General features: G+C 45.6%; 1 protein-coding gene across 2 annotated transcripts in view; it reads left to right on the top strand.

The window, feature by feature from the left end:
* The first annotated feature begins 1,329 nt into the window (after nt 1–1,329).
* ABCD1 (ATP binding cassette subfamily D member 1) overlaps nt 1,330–14,916 on the top strand; it is a 43,759-nt gene continuing 30,172 nt past the window's right edge. For both annotated transcript variants that reach the window (XR_011358617.1, XM_069942620.1), the window contains exon 1: nt 1,330–2,867. Coding sequence is in view for 1 of the 2 variants with exons in the window: in XM_069942620.1 (XP_069798721.1) it covers nt 1,950–2,867 (918 nt within the window). In the remaining variant the exon portion in view is untranslated. The remainder of the gene's footprint in view (nt 2,868–14,916) is intronic.

Raw genomic sequence — 14,916 nt, 5'->3', positions numbered from 1 at the left:
ATGGTGGTGCACTGTTATGGGGACATCTATGGGAGGTGCACTGTTATGGGGACATCTATGGTGGTGCACTGATTTGGGAACAACTATGGCAGGTACACTGTTATGAGGATATCTATGGTGGTGCACTGATATGGGGACATATATGGTGGTGCACTGTTATGGGGACATCTATGGGAGGTGCACTGTTATGGGGACATCTATGGTGGTGCACTGATATGGGGACATCTATGGTGGGTACACTGTTATGAGGATATCTATGGTGGTGCACTGTTATGGGGACATCTATGGCGGGTGCACCGGTATGGGGACATCTATGGGAGGCGCACTGTTATTGGGACATCTATAGTGGTGCACCGGTATGGGGACATCTATGGGAGGTGCACTATTATGGGGACATCTATGGCGGATGCACTGTTATGGGGACATCTATGGTGATGCACTGATATGGGGACATCTATGGGAGGTGCACTATTATGGGGACATCTATGGGAGGTGCACTATTATGGGGACATCTATGGCGGGTGCACCGTTATGGGGACATCTATGGTGATGCACTGATATAGGGACATCTATGGTGATGCACTTTTATGGGGACATCTATGGCGGGTGCACTGTTATGGGGACATCTATGGTGATGCACTTTTATGGGGACATCTATGGCGGGTGCACTGTTTTGGGGACACCTTTGGGAGATCACTGACTTAAAGAGATTGTCCAGGATTTGAAAAACATGGAGTCTTTCTTCCAGAAACATCCCCACTCGGGTCACACTTCAGGTGTGGGATACAACTCAGTTCCACTGAAGTGAATGGAGCTGAATTGTACTACCACAAATGACCTGAGGACAAGGTTGGCGCTGTTTTTTTCTATTCTAAAAATCCCCTTTAAATCCATTAACCTTTTTCTGCTCCCCAATCCCTACTGATGGAAAATAAAGCAGTCATTATAATCACCAAACTCACAGATTTCCTTCCTGAATCACTCTAAACATATATCCCCCATCTCTACCTCTATATCCCCCCATTACTGTCCATATCTCTTTCCTTCCTACATAAAGTATCAGACGTGACGTCACCTGTTGCTCACCGTCCTTTTCAATAAAGTTAAGCGACTTGTTTCCCCCAACAGAATTAGAACTGGGTGGGCGGAGCCTTTGAGGCCAACCCCGCCGCCATGTTGACTGGCAAATTCCAGAGCGCTGTAATGATTGTGAACCCTAGTCACACGTAGGTCATCGAGGCCCCGCCCACTATAGTTCTCTGACCCCACCCCTCGTCGCTTCCTATCCGCCAGTCCCGCTGTGAGCAGCCTTATGTGGGCGTGTCCAGCCGCCGGCTCCAGCTAACCGTTACCAGCAGTGAGTGACGGTGACAGCAGCTCTGGGGACAAGAACGGGAAGTAGTGACAGCTGAGGCTGCGAGCACCGGAGCTCCGTCCTGGCGGGGAGGAGGCAGCGGCCAGGGGGGCTATAGGGGACAGGTAACCTGCACGCAACACATACACCTTATATACTTATGCATGGACATGCCCTTTAAATCCACAAAGTGCAAGCTCTAGTGTTAGGTAGACATGGGAAGGGGCACTGTATACTGCTCCTATACACAGGCACATGTAGTTCTAGACATGTTTGTAGATAGTTATATAGGAGACAAGTCTTATAAGTGCTCTGTATAGAACAGATTGCAAGCTCTTTGGTCCAGAGTGAGCCCACAAGTACAGGTGGCCTCATCTATGTGTATGGGGTGATGGCTGTGCATGGGGATCTGTAGTGCTATAGACACCTCTTTAGTGCCTAGAGGGCTCGGCACCTACAAACACTTCCTATGTAATAACCACAGGCTCAGGATTTGCATAGCGCACAGTATGTATGTATACTCACACCTGTAGCTGGCGGCAGGAGCTGCTCACCTCCATCCATACACCCATAGGATACACCTAGTAGATAGACAATGATGCAGGTTTGCCCGTCCCCTGTCACCCGGGCCGCGGTCCTGAAGAGAGTGGGGGCATTGGCACTGGCAGCCTATGGAGCCCGCCGCTTGTACCCCGTCTTGAGGCATTTCTACCTTCAGTCCTCTCAGAAGCATAAAAATTCTAACGGACTCCAGAACGGGAAAGGAACGTCGTCTTCCGGGTCCTCGCAGCCGGGTTATGAGAAAACGGGGGTCAACAGGGTGTTCTTCCGTAGACTGGTGCGACTGCTGCGGCTGCTCTTCCCCAGGTTGGCGTGTAAGGAGTTTGGGTTGTTGTTGCTGCACTCGGCGGCCCTCATCTCCAGGACCTTCCTGTCCGTGTACGTGGCCCAGCTGGACGGACGGCTGACCCGGTGTATTGTGAAGAAGCGGCCGGCCAGTTTTGTCTTCCAGCTGCTCAAGTGGTTGCTCATCGCCCTGCCCGCCACCTTCATCAACAGCGCCATCCGTTACCTAGAGGGTCAGCTGAGCCTGGCCTTCCGTACCCGCCTGGTGGCTCACGCTTACAAGATGTACTTTGGCAACCAGACTTACTACAGGGTGAGCAACATGGATGGGCGACTGAGGAACCCCGACCAGTCCTTGACAGAAGACGTGGTGGCGTTCGCCAGCTCCGTGGCCCATCTCTATTCCAACCTGACCAAACCCGTGTTGGACGTGATAGTGACCACTTACACGTTGATCAGCACGGCCCATTCTAAGGGAGCTAATACGGGCTGGCCGTCAGCCATTGCCGGACTTGTGGTCATCATTACTGCCAAAGTGCTGAGGAGCTGCTCTCCAAAGTTTGGGAAGTTGGTGGCGGAGGAGGCGAGAAGGAAAGGAGAGCTGCGGTACATGCACTCCAGGGTCGTAGCCAACTCTGAAGAGATTGCCTTCTATGGAGGTCACAAGGTGAGGTGGGCGACACTTTACAGGGTCCTCTCTCGGTACCTACCTACTTGGCCAGTTTAATTCAACCTTCTTTTTTTGCATGTCCCCTGCGCAGGTTCCTAGACTACTTAAAGGGGTGCTCCAGTGAATTTTTTTTCTCTCAAATCAACAGGTGACAGAGATTTATAATTTACTCTCAAGTCTTCCAGTACCTATCAGCTGCTGTATGTCCTGCAGGAAGTAGTATATTCTTTCCAGTCTGGAGAGCAAGAAAGGTTTTCTATAGGGATTTGCTACTGCTCTGGACGGTTCCTGTCATGGACAGAGGTGGCAGCAGAGAGCACTGTGTCAGACTGGAAAGAATACACCACTTCCTGTAGGACATCCAGCAGCTGATAAGTATCGGTTGATTTGAAAGAAAAATGTTTAATAATCCATCTTCAGGATAGACTATCAATATCTGACTCCCCCATTGATCATCTGGTTGAAAAAGTTGAGCTGTAGTAACTCTGCACAGCCACTACAGAATGTATGGCGCTGTCTGCTTCCTGCCCTGTTATCTGTGTATAATGGCACCTCATGTCAGGAAAGCATCAATGGGCAACCAGGTGTAAGCACGCTGACAATCTGACCTGGCCTGAAGATAAGCTGTCAATAAATTTAGTTCAGAAAACTCCTTTAAGGGCCCATAAATGGGAACGATGGGGGAAGGGGGGTTGTGGTCTTATGATAAGATTTCCTTGTTGCCCATAGCAACCAATCACAGCTCAGCTCTCATTTCTCACTTTCTTCTGGTAAAATGAAAACTTGGTTGCTATGGGCAACAAGAAGAATCTTATTATCAAAAAGCACCATAAATCTCACTAACAGAATATAAATTAAGGAAACATGTAAAACTTGTTTCCATGACAACCATAGAAACCGCAGGTTTTGGGCGAAGCCAGAAAGTACGTGGCAACGGTGATGGTGGTTCATATCCAATGGGGAACCTTCAGCCGTCCAGCTGTTGCAAAACTACAATTCCCATCATGCCTGGACAGCAAAAGCAAAGCTTTTGCTGTCCAGGCATGATGGGAATTGTAGTTTTGCAACAGCTGGAGGGCCAAAGGTTCCCCATCCCTGCTTTAAAGGGCCAGATCATTTTAACGTTCATGGCTAGCGTCACTGATTTCTGGCCCGGGTGTCGTGGGTTAATACTGACCGTCCAGCCGCTCTGTAAAGTTTTCTCGTCGCTCTATTATTTGCATACGGTTTCTGTAAACTTCCATCACCAACCAGTGCGGCAGCACCGACCTCTGATCTTCTAAAACGGGAGACGGCGGGGAGTGTTTATCCAGATGCGGATATGAAAGTCGTCTGACATTAATCGGGGCCATTTAAGTCTTTAGTTATTGCTGGTCTCTGTTGTGGTGACTCCAGCGGGATGACATTTAGTGGGAGCGTATGTGGCGCTCAGCTGGATGGCTTTGAGGAGACTGTAAGTTCTGTAAAGTCTCCACAGTACAGCAGCCTCAGGCTGATGTGTTATACACAAACTGGGCCCAATGGACGCCATTGACTTAAAAGGGAAACTCGGGCCATAGGCTGTAGGGCTGTATCCAGCTTGAGCAGCCACTGCTAATCCCTTGCCGCACGCTCTGGACGAACCCAAGTGTGTTCAACGTTTGCTTGACTCTAGTCCCATCACCAATGACTTCCAATAAAGCAAACTTTGAACACACTTCCGTTCGTGAAAACTCCTCCTTGGGTAACAGGAACGACTAATTTCAGGGACTTATAACCTGAACTCCCAAAACTGTGACCTCCTCACGTCTCTTACACTTTCTATGAAATTGATATTAGAGATGAGCGAACCGGGTTCGGGTTTGAGTCCATCCGAACCCGAACGTTCGGCATTTGATTAGCTGGGGCTGCTGAAGTTGGATAAAGCTCTAAGGTTGTCTGGAAAACATGGATACAGCCAATGACTATATCCATGATTTCCACATATCCTTAGGGCTTTATCCAACTTCAGCAGCCACCGCTACTCACATGCCAAAAGTTCGGGTTCGGATCGACTCCAGCATGCTCCAGGTTCGCTCATCTCTAATTGATATATCAGCAGAATTACTTAGATGTGTAGTTGATATCACTTTGCCCTTTTGCCCACAGTTTGCTATTTTCTAGATCGTATGCCCTGGGTCAGGGTTGACACTACTTCACTCCACAGAGGGTAAATTCCACCTTTTATCCATTCTTTGACAATAGACGGTTATGGTACATTAGTTATTACTACTTAAAGCGGACCTGTCCCCGTCTCTGGTGAAATGAAAGCTGAGCTGTGATTGGCTGCTGGAGACTCTGACTATAAGTTCAATCTCACAATATAAATTAAAGAAAGTTGCCCAGTGGACCCCATTGACTTTAGAGGGATGCACCAGGTTTCCGGCATGGTATCCTGCAGTGCACAGCACTACTTTTGTCAAGTATTTTTGACAGAACCCTGTGATGCCTCCAACACAGGTGTGAACCCAGTCTAAGGGCCCTATTCCACGGGAGGATTATCGTTCTAATAATAGTTAGATTGTTCATAATTGAACGATAATTGTTTTGTGTAATACCAGACAATGATTAAACAACCAACGAGAAATTGTTGGTCGTTTGATAGAATTTGGACCTTATCGTTGATTGTTTGCAAATCGCTCGCGCATTGTTCAGTGTAAAAAGACGTTCGGTTGTTTGCAGTAGCGACTAACCTTACGAACAATCATAAGTAACTATCATCAATCCGTGTAATTGTGTGAATGATTTGAGGTAGTTCGCTATAGTGAGATCATTAATCATCAAAAAATTGCTTTGTGGAATAGGACCCTAAGACCCCTTTCACATAATTTTTCTTGACACTTAAACATTGGGACAAAGGTTTTGTTAAGCAATGGTGGGCTCATCATCAGTGTACCAATGGTGGGCTCATCATCAGTGTGCCAATGGTGGGCTCATCATCAGTGTACCAGTGGTGGGCTCATCATCAGTGTACCAGTGGTGGGCTCATCATCAGTGTGCCAATGGTGGGCTCATCATCAGTGTACCAGTGGTGGGCTCATCATCAGTGTGCCAATGGTGGGCTCATCATCAATGTACCAGTGGTGGGCTCATCATCGGCGTGCCAATGATGGGCATATCATCAGTGTGCCAATGGTGGGCTCATCATCAGTGTACCAATGGTGGGCTACTAGACTAAGTTTAGTTTAGTCACTAGACCCACCCTGGTATATGCCTGTATACTGATACATATTTGCAATGTGCCCCAAAATGAGACTGAGGATTAAGCACTCTCGTTGAAGAGGCTCTCCACCATACTACTGTGGCCATAGGAGATGAAGAAAGTACTGCCAGCTTTATGCCACAAGACTGACCTTTAGCTGAAGACCTGAGTAATTGTTAGGAATTACAGATGAGTGAATCTCAAACATGCTTGGGTTCGTCCGAACCTGAACGCTCTGCATTGGTTTACCGGTGGCTGAAGAAATTGGATGCAGCCCTAGGGAGTCTTGGAAAACATATATACAGCCTATGGCTGTATTCATTTTTTCAAGACAGCCTTAGGACTGCATCCAACTTCTTTAACCATTGATAATCAAATGCAGAGAATTCAGGTTCAGACGAACCCAAGTGTCTCTATTAGGGATATAATGCCTTGTGCCATATTGGCTGTGGCTGTTCCAGCTGTTGCATGCCTGGATAGCCAAAGCTTTAGGCATGATGAGCATTCTATTTCGGCAGCCGCTGGAGGACTAAAGCTTCTCCATCCCTGTGGCATATTCCAACTCAGGATGTCCATGGTGTTGTGTGTGGACAGTCCCTACAATGTGACTCCATTCTCAATGTTTCTGAATTGGTACTAGAGCATTGGCAGAGATTGGCCCACCATATGCACAGGCTTTGCTTTATTACTACCATATGTCTACGGTTGCACCAATGAGGTTGCTTCATGTAGAACTAAATTGTATCCCCACAATAGCGTCCTACGTTGTATCAGCCATGTCAGAAATTCACTTTCACAGTTTTGCATTCATAACGTCCACTTTATTGGAGGTCATGGTTGTGACCGCGTCCTTGGGTAACCAGAACCTCTAATTCAAGGGTCTTATCACCTGACCTCCCACCACTGTGACCTTCTCACGTGTCCTCCCGGTAATACTTATCCAAGGACTCCATAGAGACACACATAGTACAAGGCTCGGTGATTCTTCCTTCAACAACTCATCATCCTTGTGTAAAGAAAGCTGATGTTCTATAAATAAGCAGTAAACTTTCTGTGAAGTTGATATATCAGCGTAATTTACTTCTAGATTTATAGTTGATATCACTTTTGCCCTTTTGCCCCTGGTTTGCTATTTTTATAGATCGTGTGCCCTGTACGCCGGGTAAAGGTTGACACTTCATCTCTCCACCGAGGACAAATTCCACCTAGAAACGTTTTATCAATCCTGTGGCAGCAGACGGGTGTTGTATATTGGTTATCACCACTTAAAGGTTAACATAATTACTACAGATCTAGGGGAACACAATCTACATCCACCATGTCTGCCGACGGCTGTCTTTGTAGAGGAAGGAAAGGATCAATGTGGTTCAAATCTAGAATGACCGACAGGGCAGCTGTCCCCTATCATGTAAAATTGCTGGATATAGAGGAGATAGACATGAGATTTATGCTTGGGAAGGGTTAGTGGACACAATGTTCAGTGACCAGACATAGTAGAAGGTCGGAAGCTATTCTAAGCCAATACCGAGAATCCGTACAATGCCCTGCAGGGTACTGTCCAGCTTAACCTTCCAAAATGATTTGGAAGCACATATGTTTACCTTGGGTCCTGTGAAGGTCCCGCTGACCCTCAGCTTGATACCAGAACGAAATGTTCATAGAGATTTTTATCCAGGTGACACATTGACCAGATTTAACCCCAAGAACCTAATAATGCAGTGTCCTCAATAAAGCATAAGTATGTGGACCTCCCATGATGGCGTTCAAGAAGCTGTCGGACACGTTGGATTCCAACCTCCTTTTGTTCCAAAGAAAAGAGGAGTCTGCAGCAGCTCTCTTAAAGGGGTTATCCAGTGCTACAAAAACATGGCCACTTTCCCCCCTACTGTTGTCTCCAGGTCAGGTGGGGTTTGCAATTAAGCTCTATTTACTTCAATGGAACTGAGTTTCAAAACCCCACCCAAACTGGAGACAACAGTAGGGGGAAAGTGGCCATGTTTTTGTAGCGCTGGATAACCCCTTTAAAGGGGTTATGCAGCGCTACAAAAACATGGCCACTTTCTTCCACAGGCAGCACCGCACAGCTCTTGTCTCCAGTTTAGTTGTGGTTTGCAATTAAGCTCCATTCACTTCAATGGAACTGAGTTACCTGCACCGAAACTGGAGCCAAGAGTGGTGCTGGAAGAAAGTGGCCATGTTTTTGTAGTGCTGGATAACTTCTTCAATTAAAAATGCATGCACATTCATTCAGGCCAAGCATGCATACATTGCCTTACGTGAAGATTTCTATTTTTCTGTAGCTTTGTCCTAGGTTATACATTCAGTAAGTTTCAGGAATAGTTTGTAAATGCGAGGCTCAGATTACACAGAGGCAGATCATGTTCAGGCTCGAGTCCCTCCTGAGTAAAGCTGCCTGTATAAATAAGAGTAAAGTCAGGGGATCCCACCAACTTCTCCAGGAGTGGATGACTATACTATGTGGACGAGAATAGTTGATAATGTAGAAAGAAGAATTTCATTGCCCGATCCTTAGTTTTCTAGGAAAAAGGCTTCCACCAAAGGTGACCACTAGAGATGAGCGGACTTTTCGGATTTCTGGCTGTATCCCATTGGCTGTATCCCAGTTTTCCAGGCGTTCCTTAGGAGGTATCCACCCGCTGCACGGAGAGAGCAGACAGCGGGAATCCGGCGCCGATCGTTCTGGTTCTCACGAACCAGAAATCCGAAAAGTCCGCTCATCTCTAGTGACCACCCCATCAGGTTACTTCCCTTCATTGAAATTTCAGAAGTAATAACTATCGTCTAAATAGGGGTCTGAAGACCACCTAGGAAAGGTTTATAACCACCTTCCATTTGTCACTTGAGGATGTCCTACTACTAGAACACACCACACATATGGTATGAAAGATGACGAACTATGAACATGCATGGGGTTGTTCCGCCTCGCCCCTGACACTAGATGTTAGGAAGGATGGGTTGGCCATTTTGGATTTCTCCAGCCATTGTTTTTGCCACCATAATAGAAGTCTCTATGTAATTTATTTAGTGTGGCGCTAAAATGCCAAACTCAATCTCCTTGTCCAAATACTAGACTGGACAACTCTCAGGAGTAAAGAATCCAGTGCACCTGAACACTTGTTCCTCCGGGCACCTCTTCGATTGATATCAGAGGGAGCACTGGTTTCTAAAACAAACTTACCAGTCCTCAGAGTGGTCAGACTAGCTCCTATGGTTTACAGGCATTGGTCCACACCAAGTGTACTGTGCATGCTGCAACAATGGCTAGTTCTTTTTAAAGGGTCAGCATTAATGGAGATGCTCCTGGATCTCATGTTCTCATTTTTGGTCGCATTGAATTCAGGAGGGAACAAAAACCAACATTACTTCAGTTTGAGAATTGGGACTTGTGGGGTATGACCTGAAGTCCCCTTCCCAAAGCATGAATAAGAGAGTTCACACCTCTATCGTGAAGGACGGCGCATGTCCATTCTGCTCTTCCAACAAGAACAGAGGTCGGACCTTCATGTACCTAAAGTGATCATAGAACTGAAGCATCATGGGGTTGGAATTCCCTATGCTCCATAATTTTACGTATGGAGTGATTTGTGTTGTCATCTCCGCTTCCAGCATGACTTTAATAGGGATTGTGGAATTATTTGAGTCACAGAAGTATGTAGCCAGTCTGGTGGAACCTGTTTTACGGCCTCCAAGCAGCCGGCTATTCCGCAGCTCTTCTTGGCAATTTGTGGCACAGATACTTCTCTGTGACCTCCAAATTACCTGAGGACATGGAAGAGCCGGGGATGGATCATGCCAGGAATCTTTTAACTCCGCCAGAGCAGGTTCACGATATATAGCATCGAAAGGTTCCCGCTCCTCAAAGAATGGAAATCCTCCCCCGCATTTACATAATAATGATAAGTAGGGAGGAGAAGCCAGAGTGACAAAACAGGACCTGGAAGCAATGCATTTAATCCTAACCAGAGATATTGTACAGGATTAGAAAAACATGGCTGCTTTCTTCCAGTAACAGCGACACATGTGTCTATAGGAAGTGCGGGGGGGGGGGGGGGGGTGGCTATGCGCCAAATGAACATTCGGCCAACAATTATTGAAGGTGTATGAACATGAAAGACACTGACCAAAGTCAGATATCTGTGGGAGAAGCCATAGTCGATAAACTTGTTTGTTCGGAGCGTACCCTATCGATATAAGGTCACCCCACGTCACAGATCAAGGCATGGATCGATCTGTCAATTGTCTCGAATTTTACTTCGGAACTTAGGTAGCTGAAAGCGTCTCCAGCAATCCCTGCAGAAAATACTGTGAGCACTCAAAGGAGACCTACCAGCAAAAAAATAGTTAACTAAGCACATGGCCAGATTGGGCTAGTCATAATGATTCTATACATGCCATTTTTATTTTAATAGTCCCCTCCATTGCCGAGATATAAGCCTTTTTTTATGCAAATTAGCCTCAAGTGCCCAGAGGGCGTTCCCCAGCATAGTAACACCTAGGTGACTCCAGACCATGCCATCTTTATCTAGTGGCCCAGTCAGAAGATGTAGGTGGATACAAGCAGGCTGGTGGGCAGTGATAAAGAGGAAATGGGCTGGATTTGCCTGAGCTTTTGCTGCATTGGGGAACACCCCCCTGGGCACAAAAAGGCTTATATCTTAACAATAGAGGGGACTATTAAAATAGAAAAAAATGTACAGAATCATGGTGACTTGTCCTATGTAGCCATGGGCTTTGTTACACCTTAAGACTTGGCAACTATAATGCAGGTGTTGTGGCCTCTCCCCTTCCAGCATCACTTACTATAATCGGTGTACCCCTTTAACTTACCCTACTTTAGCAACTGTGCCACTCACTTAGGCTTTGTTCATTATGGTGGCACACCAATAAACCGCACCATGACTAAAGTCTAAAATGTGGCAACAACTGCTCAGTTTCTTACCACATAGTGCGAACAGGGCTGTAGAACATAAGGCAAATAATGATGGCACCTCTAGTGGATGTAGTGTATACTGCATGGGCAAAAACATACTTCATTACTCAACGCCCAATCGTCCATTGTTTTTGAGGGCAGAGAGGGTTAGATTAGCAAGGAAACAAGATACTCATTGGTTTAGGTCACAAGTGTCAAACTCTTCATGCCTGGACGGCCAGAGCTTTAGGGTACTATTACACCAAGCAATTTTCCGACGACTAACGATAAACGATCTTAAACGACCGCTAAGGCAAATGACCCGAAATCGTTCGCCCAAGTACACAAAACGATGATCGTTATTTATGTTCGTTCTTGCGGTCGTTTAGTCGTCGCTATCGCGTACGTTTCAGCTGTGAATTCTTATTCCACCAAACGATGAGCGAACGATCAAACGATAAAAATAGGTCCGCATCCTATTAAACGATCAACGATTTCTCCTTGGTCGTTTAATCGTTGCCTGCTATTACACGAAATGATTATCGTTCAAATCCGAGTGATTTAACGATTTTTCGAACGATAATCGTTCCGTGTAATACCAGTTTGACACCCCGGGTTTAGGTAGTGGGGGCGCGGTAGGATACTAAACTCCTTTTTTTTTTTTTTCTTTTTATATGATCTTTGTGCATTTAATGCTTTTTTTTGTTCAGGTGTCATTTATATTACAGGAATCCCCACAAACTTTTACTATGACTGATAAGATTATGTGATGTTTGTTTTACCACCTGTCTGGGGAGCTGCCGTCGGCTGTGTGCTGTAAAGCCATCCGGTGCGCTAGTTTATAGTCTGTAGATTCTCCATATACTGTACATAGCTCATCCATCACCATCAGTCTGGACTGCAGAAAGGAGAAGGAAATGTATCCGTCTAGGCCAAATCTTCTATGCCTGACAGTTCCTAGCTCCGCAGTTATGTATATGAGAGTCGGACTGGGTTGACACCACAGAACTCCGACCAGTCAGGCTAGACATTGCTTATCCATCACTATAGATGGGGGTAAATGAGGTTGAGCTGTAATACTATACACAGCCTGTCCCTATGCCCTACTAGTGTGACAGCTCACAGGGACAGATCTCCAGATGGTTATACTCTAAGGACCCTATTACACAGAAAGATTTTTGTGGGAAAATTCCTTATAGTGTTCAAATTTAAACGACTAATGAAAATTTGTGTGTCGTTGATGGCATCTTTTGAGCTGACCATAAAATCATTGTAAATTGCTCGCAAATCTTTGGGTGTATGTATACATAGGGGGAGATTTATCAAACTTGGTGTAAAGTGAAACTGGCCCAGTTGCCCCTAGCAACCAATCAGATTCCACCTTTCATTTTTCAAAGAGTCTGTGAGGAATGAAAAGTGGAATTTGATTGGTTGCTAGGGGCAACTGAGCCATGTTTGATAAATCTCCCCGATTATTCATAATTACGATAATTGCGATTGTAACTAACAATTATTATTGTTTATTGTGAATGATTTCAGGTCGTTCACAAAAGCGATCGTTTGCAATTGTTTATAGTTATAGCAAAGGATAAACGACTTGTCTAATAGAACCCTAAAACAGTATGGCGGACTGGGCCATTGATCTATGCAGTGCTTAGTGCAGTGGTATAGTAGAAGACGGCACTCTGTCCAGTCAGTGGTGCTCAGGGTAGAAGTGATCCCCAGACAATAGAACAGATGAATCCCGGCACTCACCAAGTAGATAATATTTATTTAGTGCTTATTAAGCAGGTACATAGAGGGCGCTTTTGCCCTATGGCCTACTATCAGCTGATGAAGGCCATAGGCCGAAATGAGTCCTCTATGTACCTGCTTAATAAGCACTAAATAAATGCACATTATCTACTTGGTGAGTGCCGGGATTCATCTGTTCTACATATTCTGCAGTGACCCATTCCCATAGACTTCTCCATCAATCCTCCCATCTAAAATGGAAGCGGTAGATGATAAACTAAAGTCCAGATTGCACCTCGAAGTGTGGTTCCTTCATAGTTGAGACTCTTTAAGACTTTTTCCTTGATGCCAACAGACAGGAGACGATTGAGGAGCAGGAAAAGCCTGAATCCAGATCTGGAAAAGCAATGTCAGGTTATACATAGAAGGCGGGAGCTGCTTCACCTTTCGCCTACTTGGCTGGAAACTTCATGCTGTCTATTGTGACCTATAAGAATAAATAATCCAGATTTGCTGTATTATTGGGCTCACTGATCAGTAGACATCAGCCCTGAGGAGACCCGGAGGATTCACTCACACACTCACACCTTGTATGAGAGACTGTACGAAGAGCACCATATAAACCATGATAGTAAAAGAATTTTACAGTAGTGGGCTAAATGAGCAAATCTAAGGGACCTCAATGGGCACCATGCCGACCCCTTCATTCTCCTGTTCTGTAAGGGTTCTGGGGGTTGGGCCCCCGCTGGTTACACGTCAGTCTCATATGGGCATTATCATTTCCACATACTTTTTTGTATATGTCATAGAGACGTATTAAAAGTGTTGACCGGCTGAGTTCTGAGTAGTCCGAACCCAACCAATGAGAAGAACGAGTCAGGAGCAGAGCGCACCTAATGCATTCTCTCCACACAATGTATGTCTATGTATGACCACACAATGTAAGTCTATGGGGCTGTCTCACTCGACACACTTTTCCACATTTCTTCTACTGTTTGCTTATACTCTGATCAGCTCTGAGCTGTTTTTTTTCCAAAGAACCACTTTAAGAACGGACAATGACCTTTTAAACCAGGGATGGGGAAGTTTCGGCCCTCCAGCTGTGGCAAAACTACAATTCCCATCATGCCTGGACAGCCAAAGCGAAGCATGATGAGAATTGTAGTTTTGCAACAGCTGGAGGGCTGAAGGTTCCCCATCCCTGTTTTAAACTATAGATTCTTACAGGATCCTGTAGTTGACGAGGTTCTGTCGGTGACTCCTGATGGGGGGTACTGCTATACTGCACCATATACCCATAGCAGCACCAGAAGGACTGATGCGGTGGGCAGTACTCAGTACTTATTCACACAAATTGGTCAGTGTTTTGCTCCAATATTTGGAAACCAAAAATTAGACTGAAAGATAGGTATATAGATAGGTATATAGAAAGATGTATACTGCGTCGGTTTGCTGCATTCATTCCATTATTGGCTTCAAAATATCGGTGCAAAAAACTGACCAGATAACAAGGTGTTAATAACGCCGTCCACCCCAGGCTCTTGGTTTGCCAGGAATTTAGCCGTAGACATTATATAGCTGTCAGCCAAACATCTTATTACTTATCATATTGATCCAGCTTGTATTATACTCCAGAGCTGTGTTCATAATTCTGCAGGCTTCAGCCATAGTGATTGTTAGGAAGAGATGTAACTAAGAAAAAGACTTTGTAACAACTTGACAGAAGAGGCCGTCTGAGGGAGCCATGTGTACTGGTGACACTATCATGGATCCGGAGTGCTCACTTATACTGATGACACTCATGGATACGGAGTGCTCACTTATATACTAAAGACACTCATGGTTTTGGAGTGCTCACTTATATAGTGATGACACTCATAGATCTGGAGTCCTCACTTATGTGCTGATGACACTCATGGATCCGGAGTCCTCACTTATGTACTGATGACACTCATGGATCCTGAGTGCTCCCTTATATACTGATGACACTCATGGATCCGGAGTGCTCCCTTATATACTGATGACACTCATGGATCCGGAGTCCTCACCTATGTACTGATGACACTCATAGATCCGGAGCCCTCACCTATGTACTGATGACACTCATGGATCTGGAGCCCTCATTTATATACTGATGACACTCATGGATTCAGAGCCCTCAT

Source organism: Dendropsophus ebraccatus, chromosome 10 (assembly GCF_027789765.1).
Source record: "Dendropsophus ebraccatus isolate aDenEbr1 chromosome 10, aDenEbr1.pat, whole genome shotgun sequence".
NCBI lineage: Eukaryota > Metazoa > Chordata > Amphibia > Anura > Hylidae > Dendropsophus > Dendropsophus ebraccatus.
Note: the sequence above shows the minus strand (reverse complement) of the source record. Positions and strands in the feature narration are given on the sequence as shown.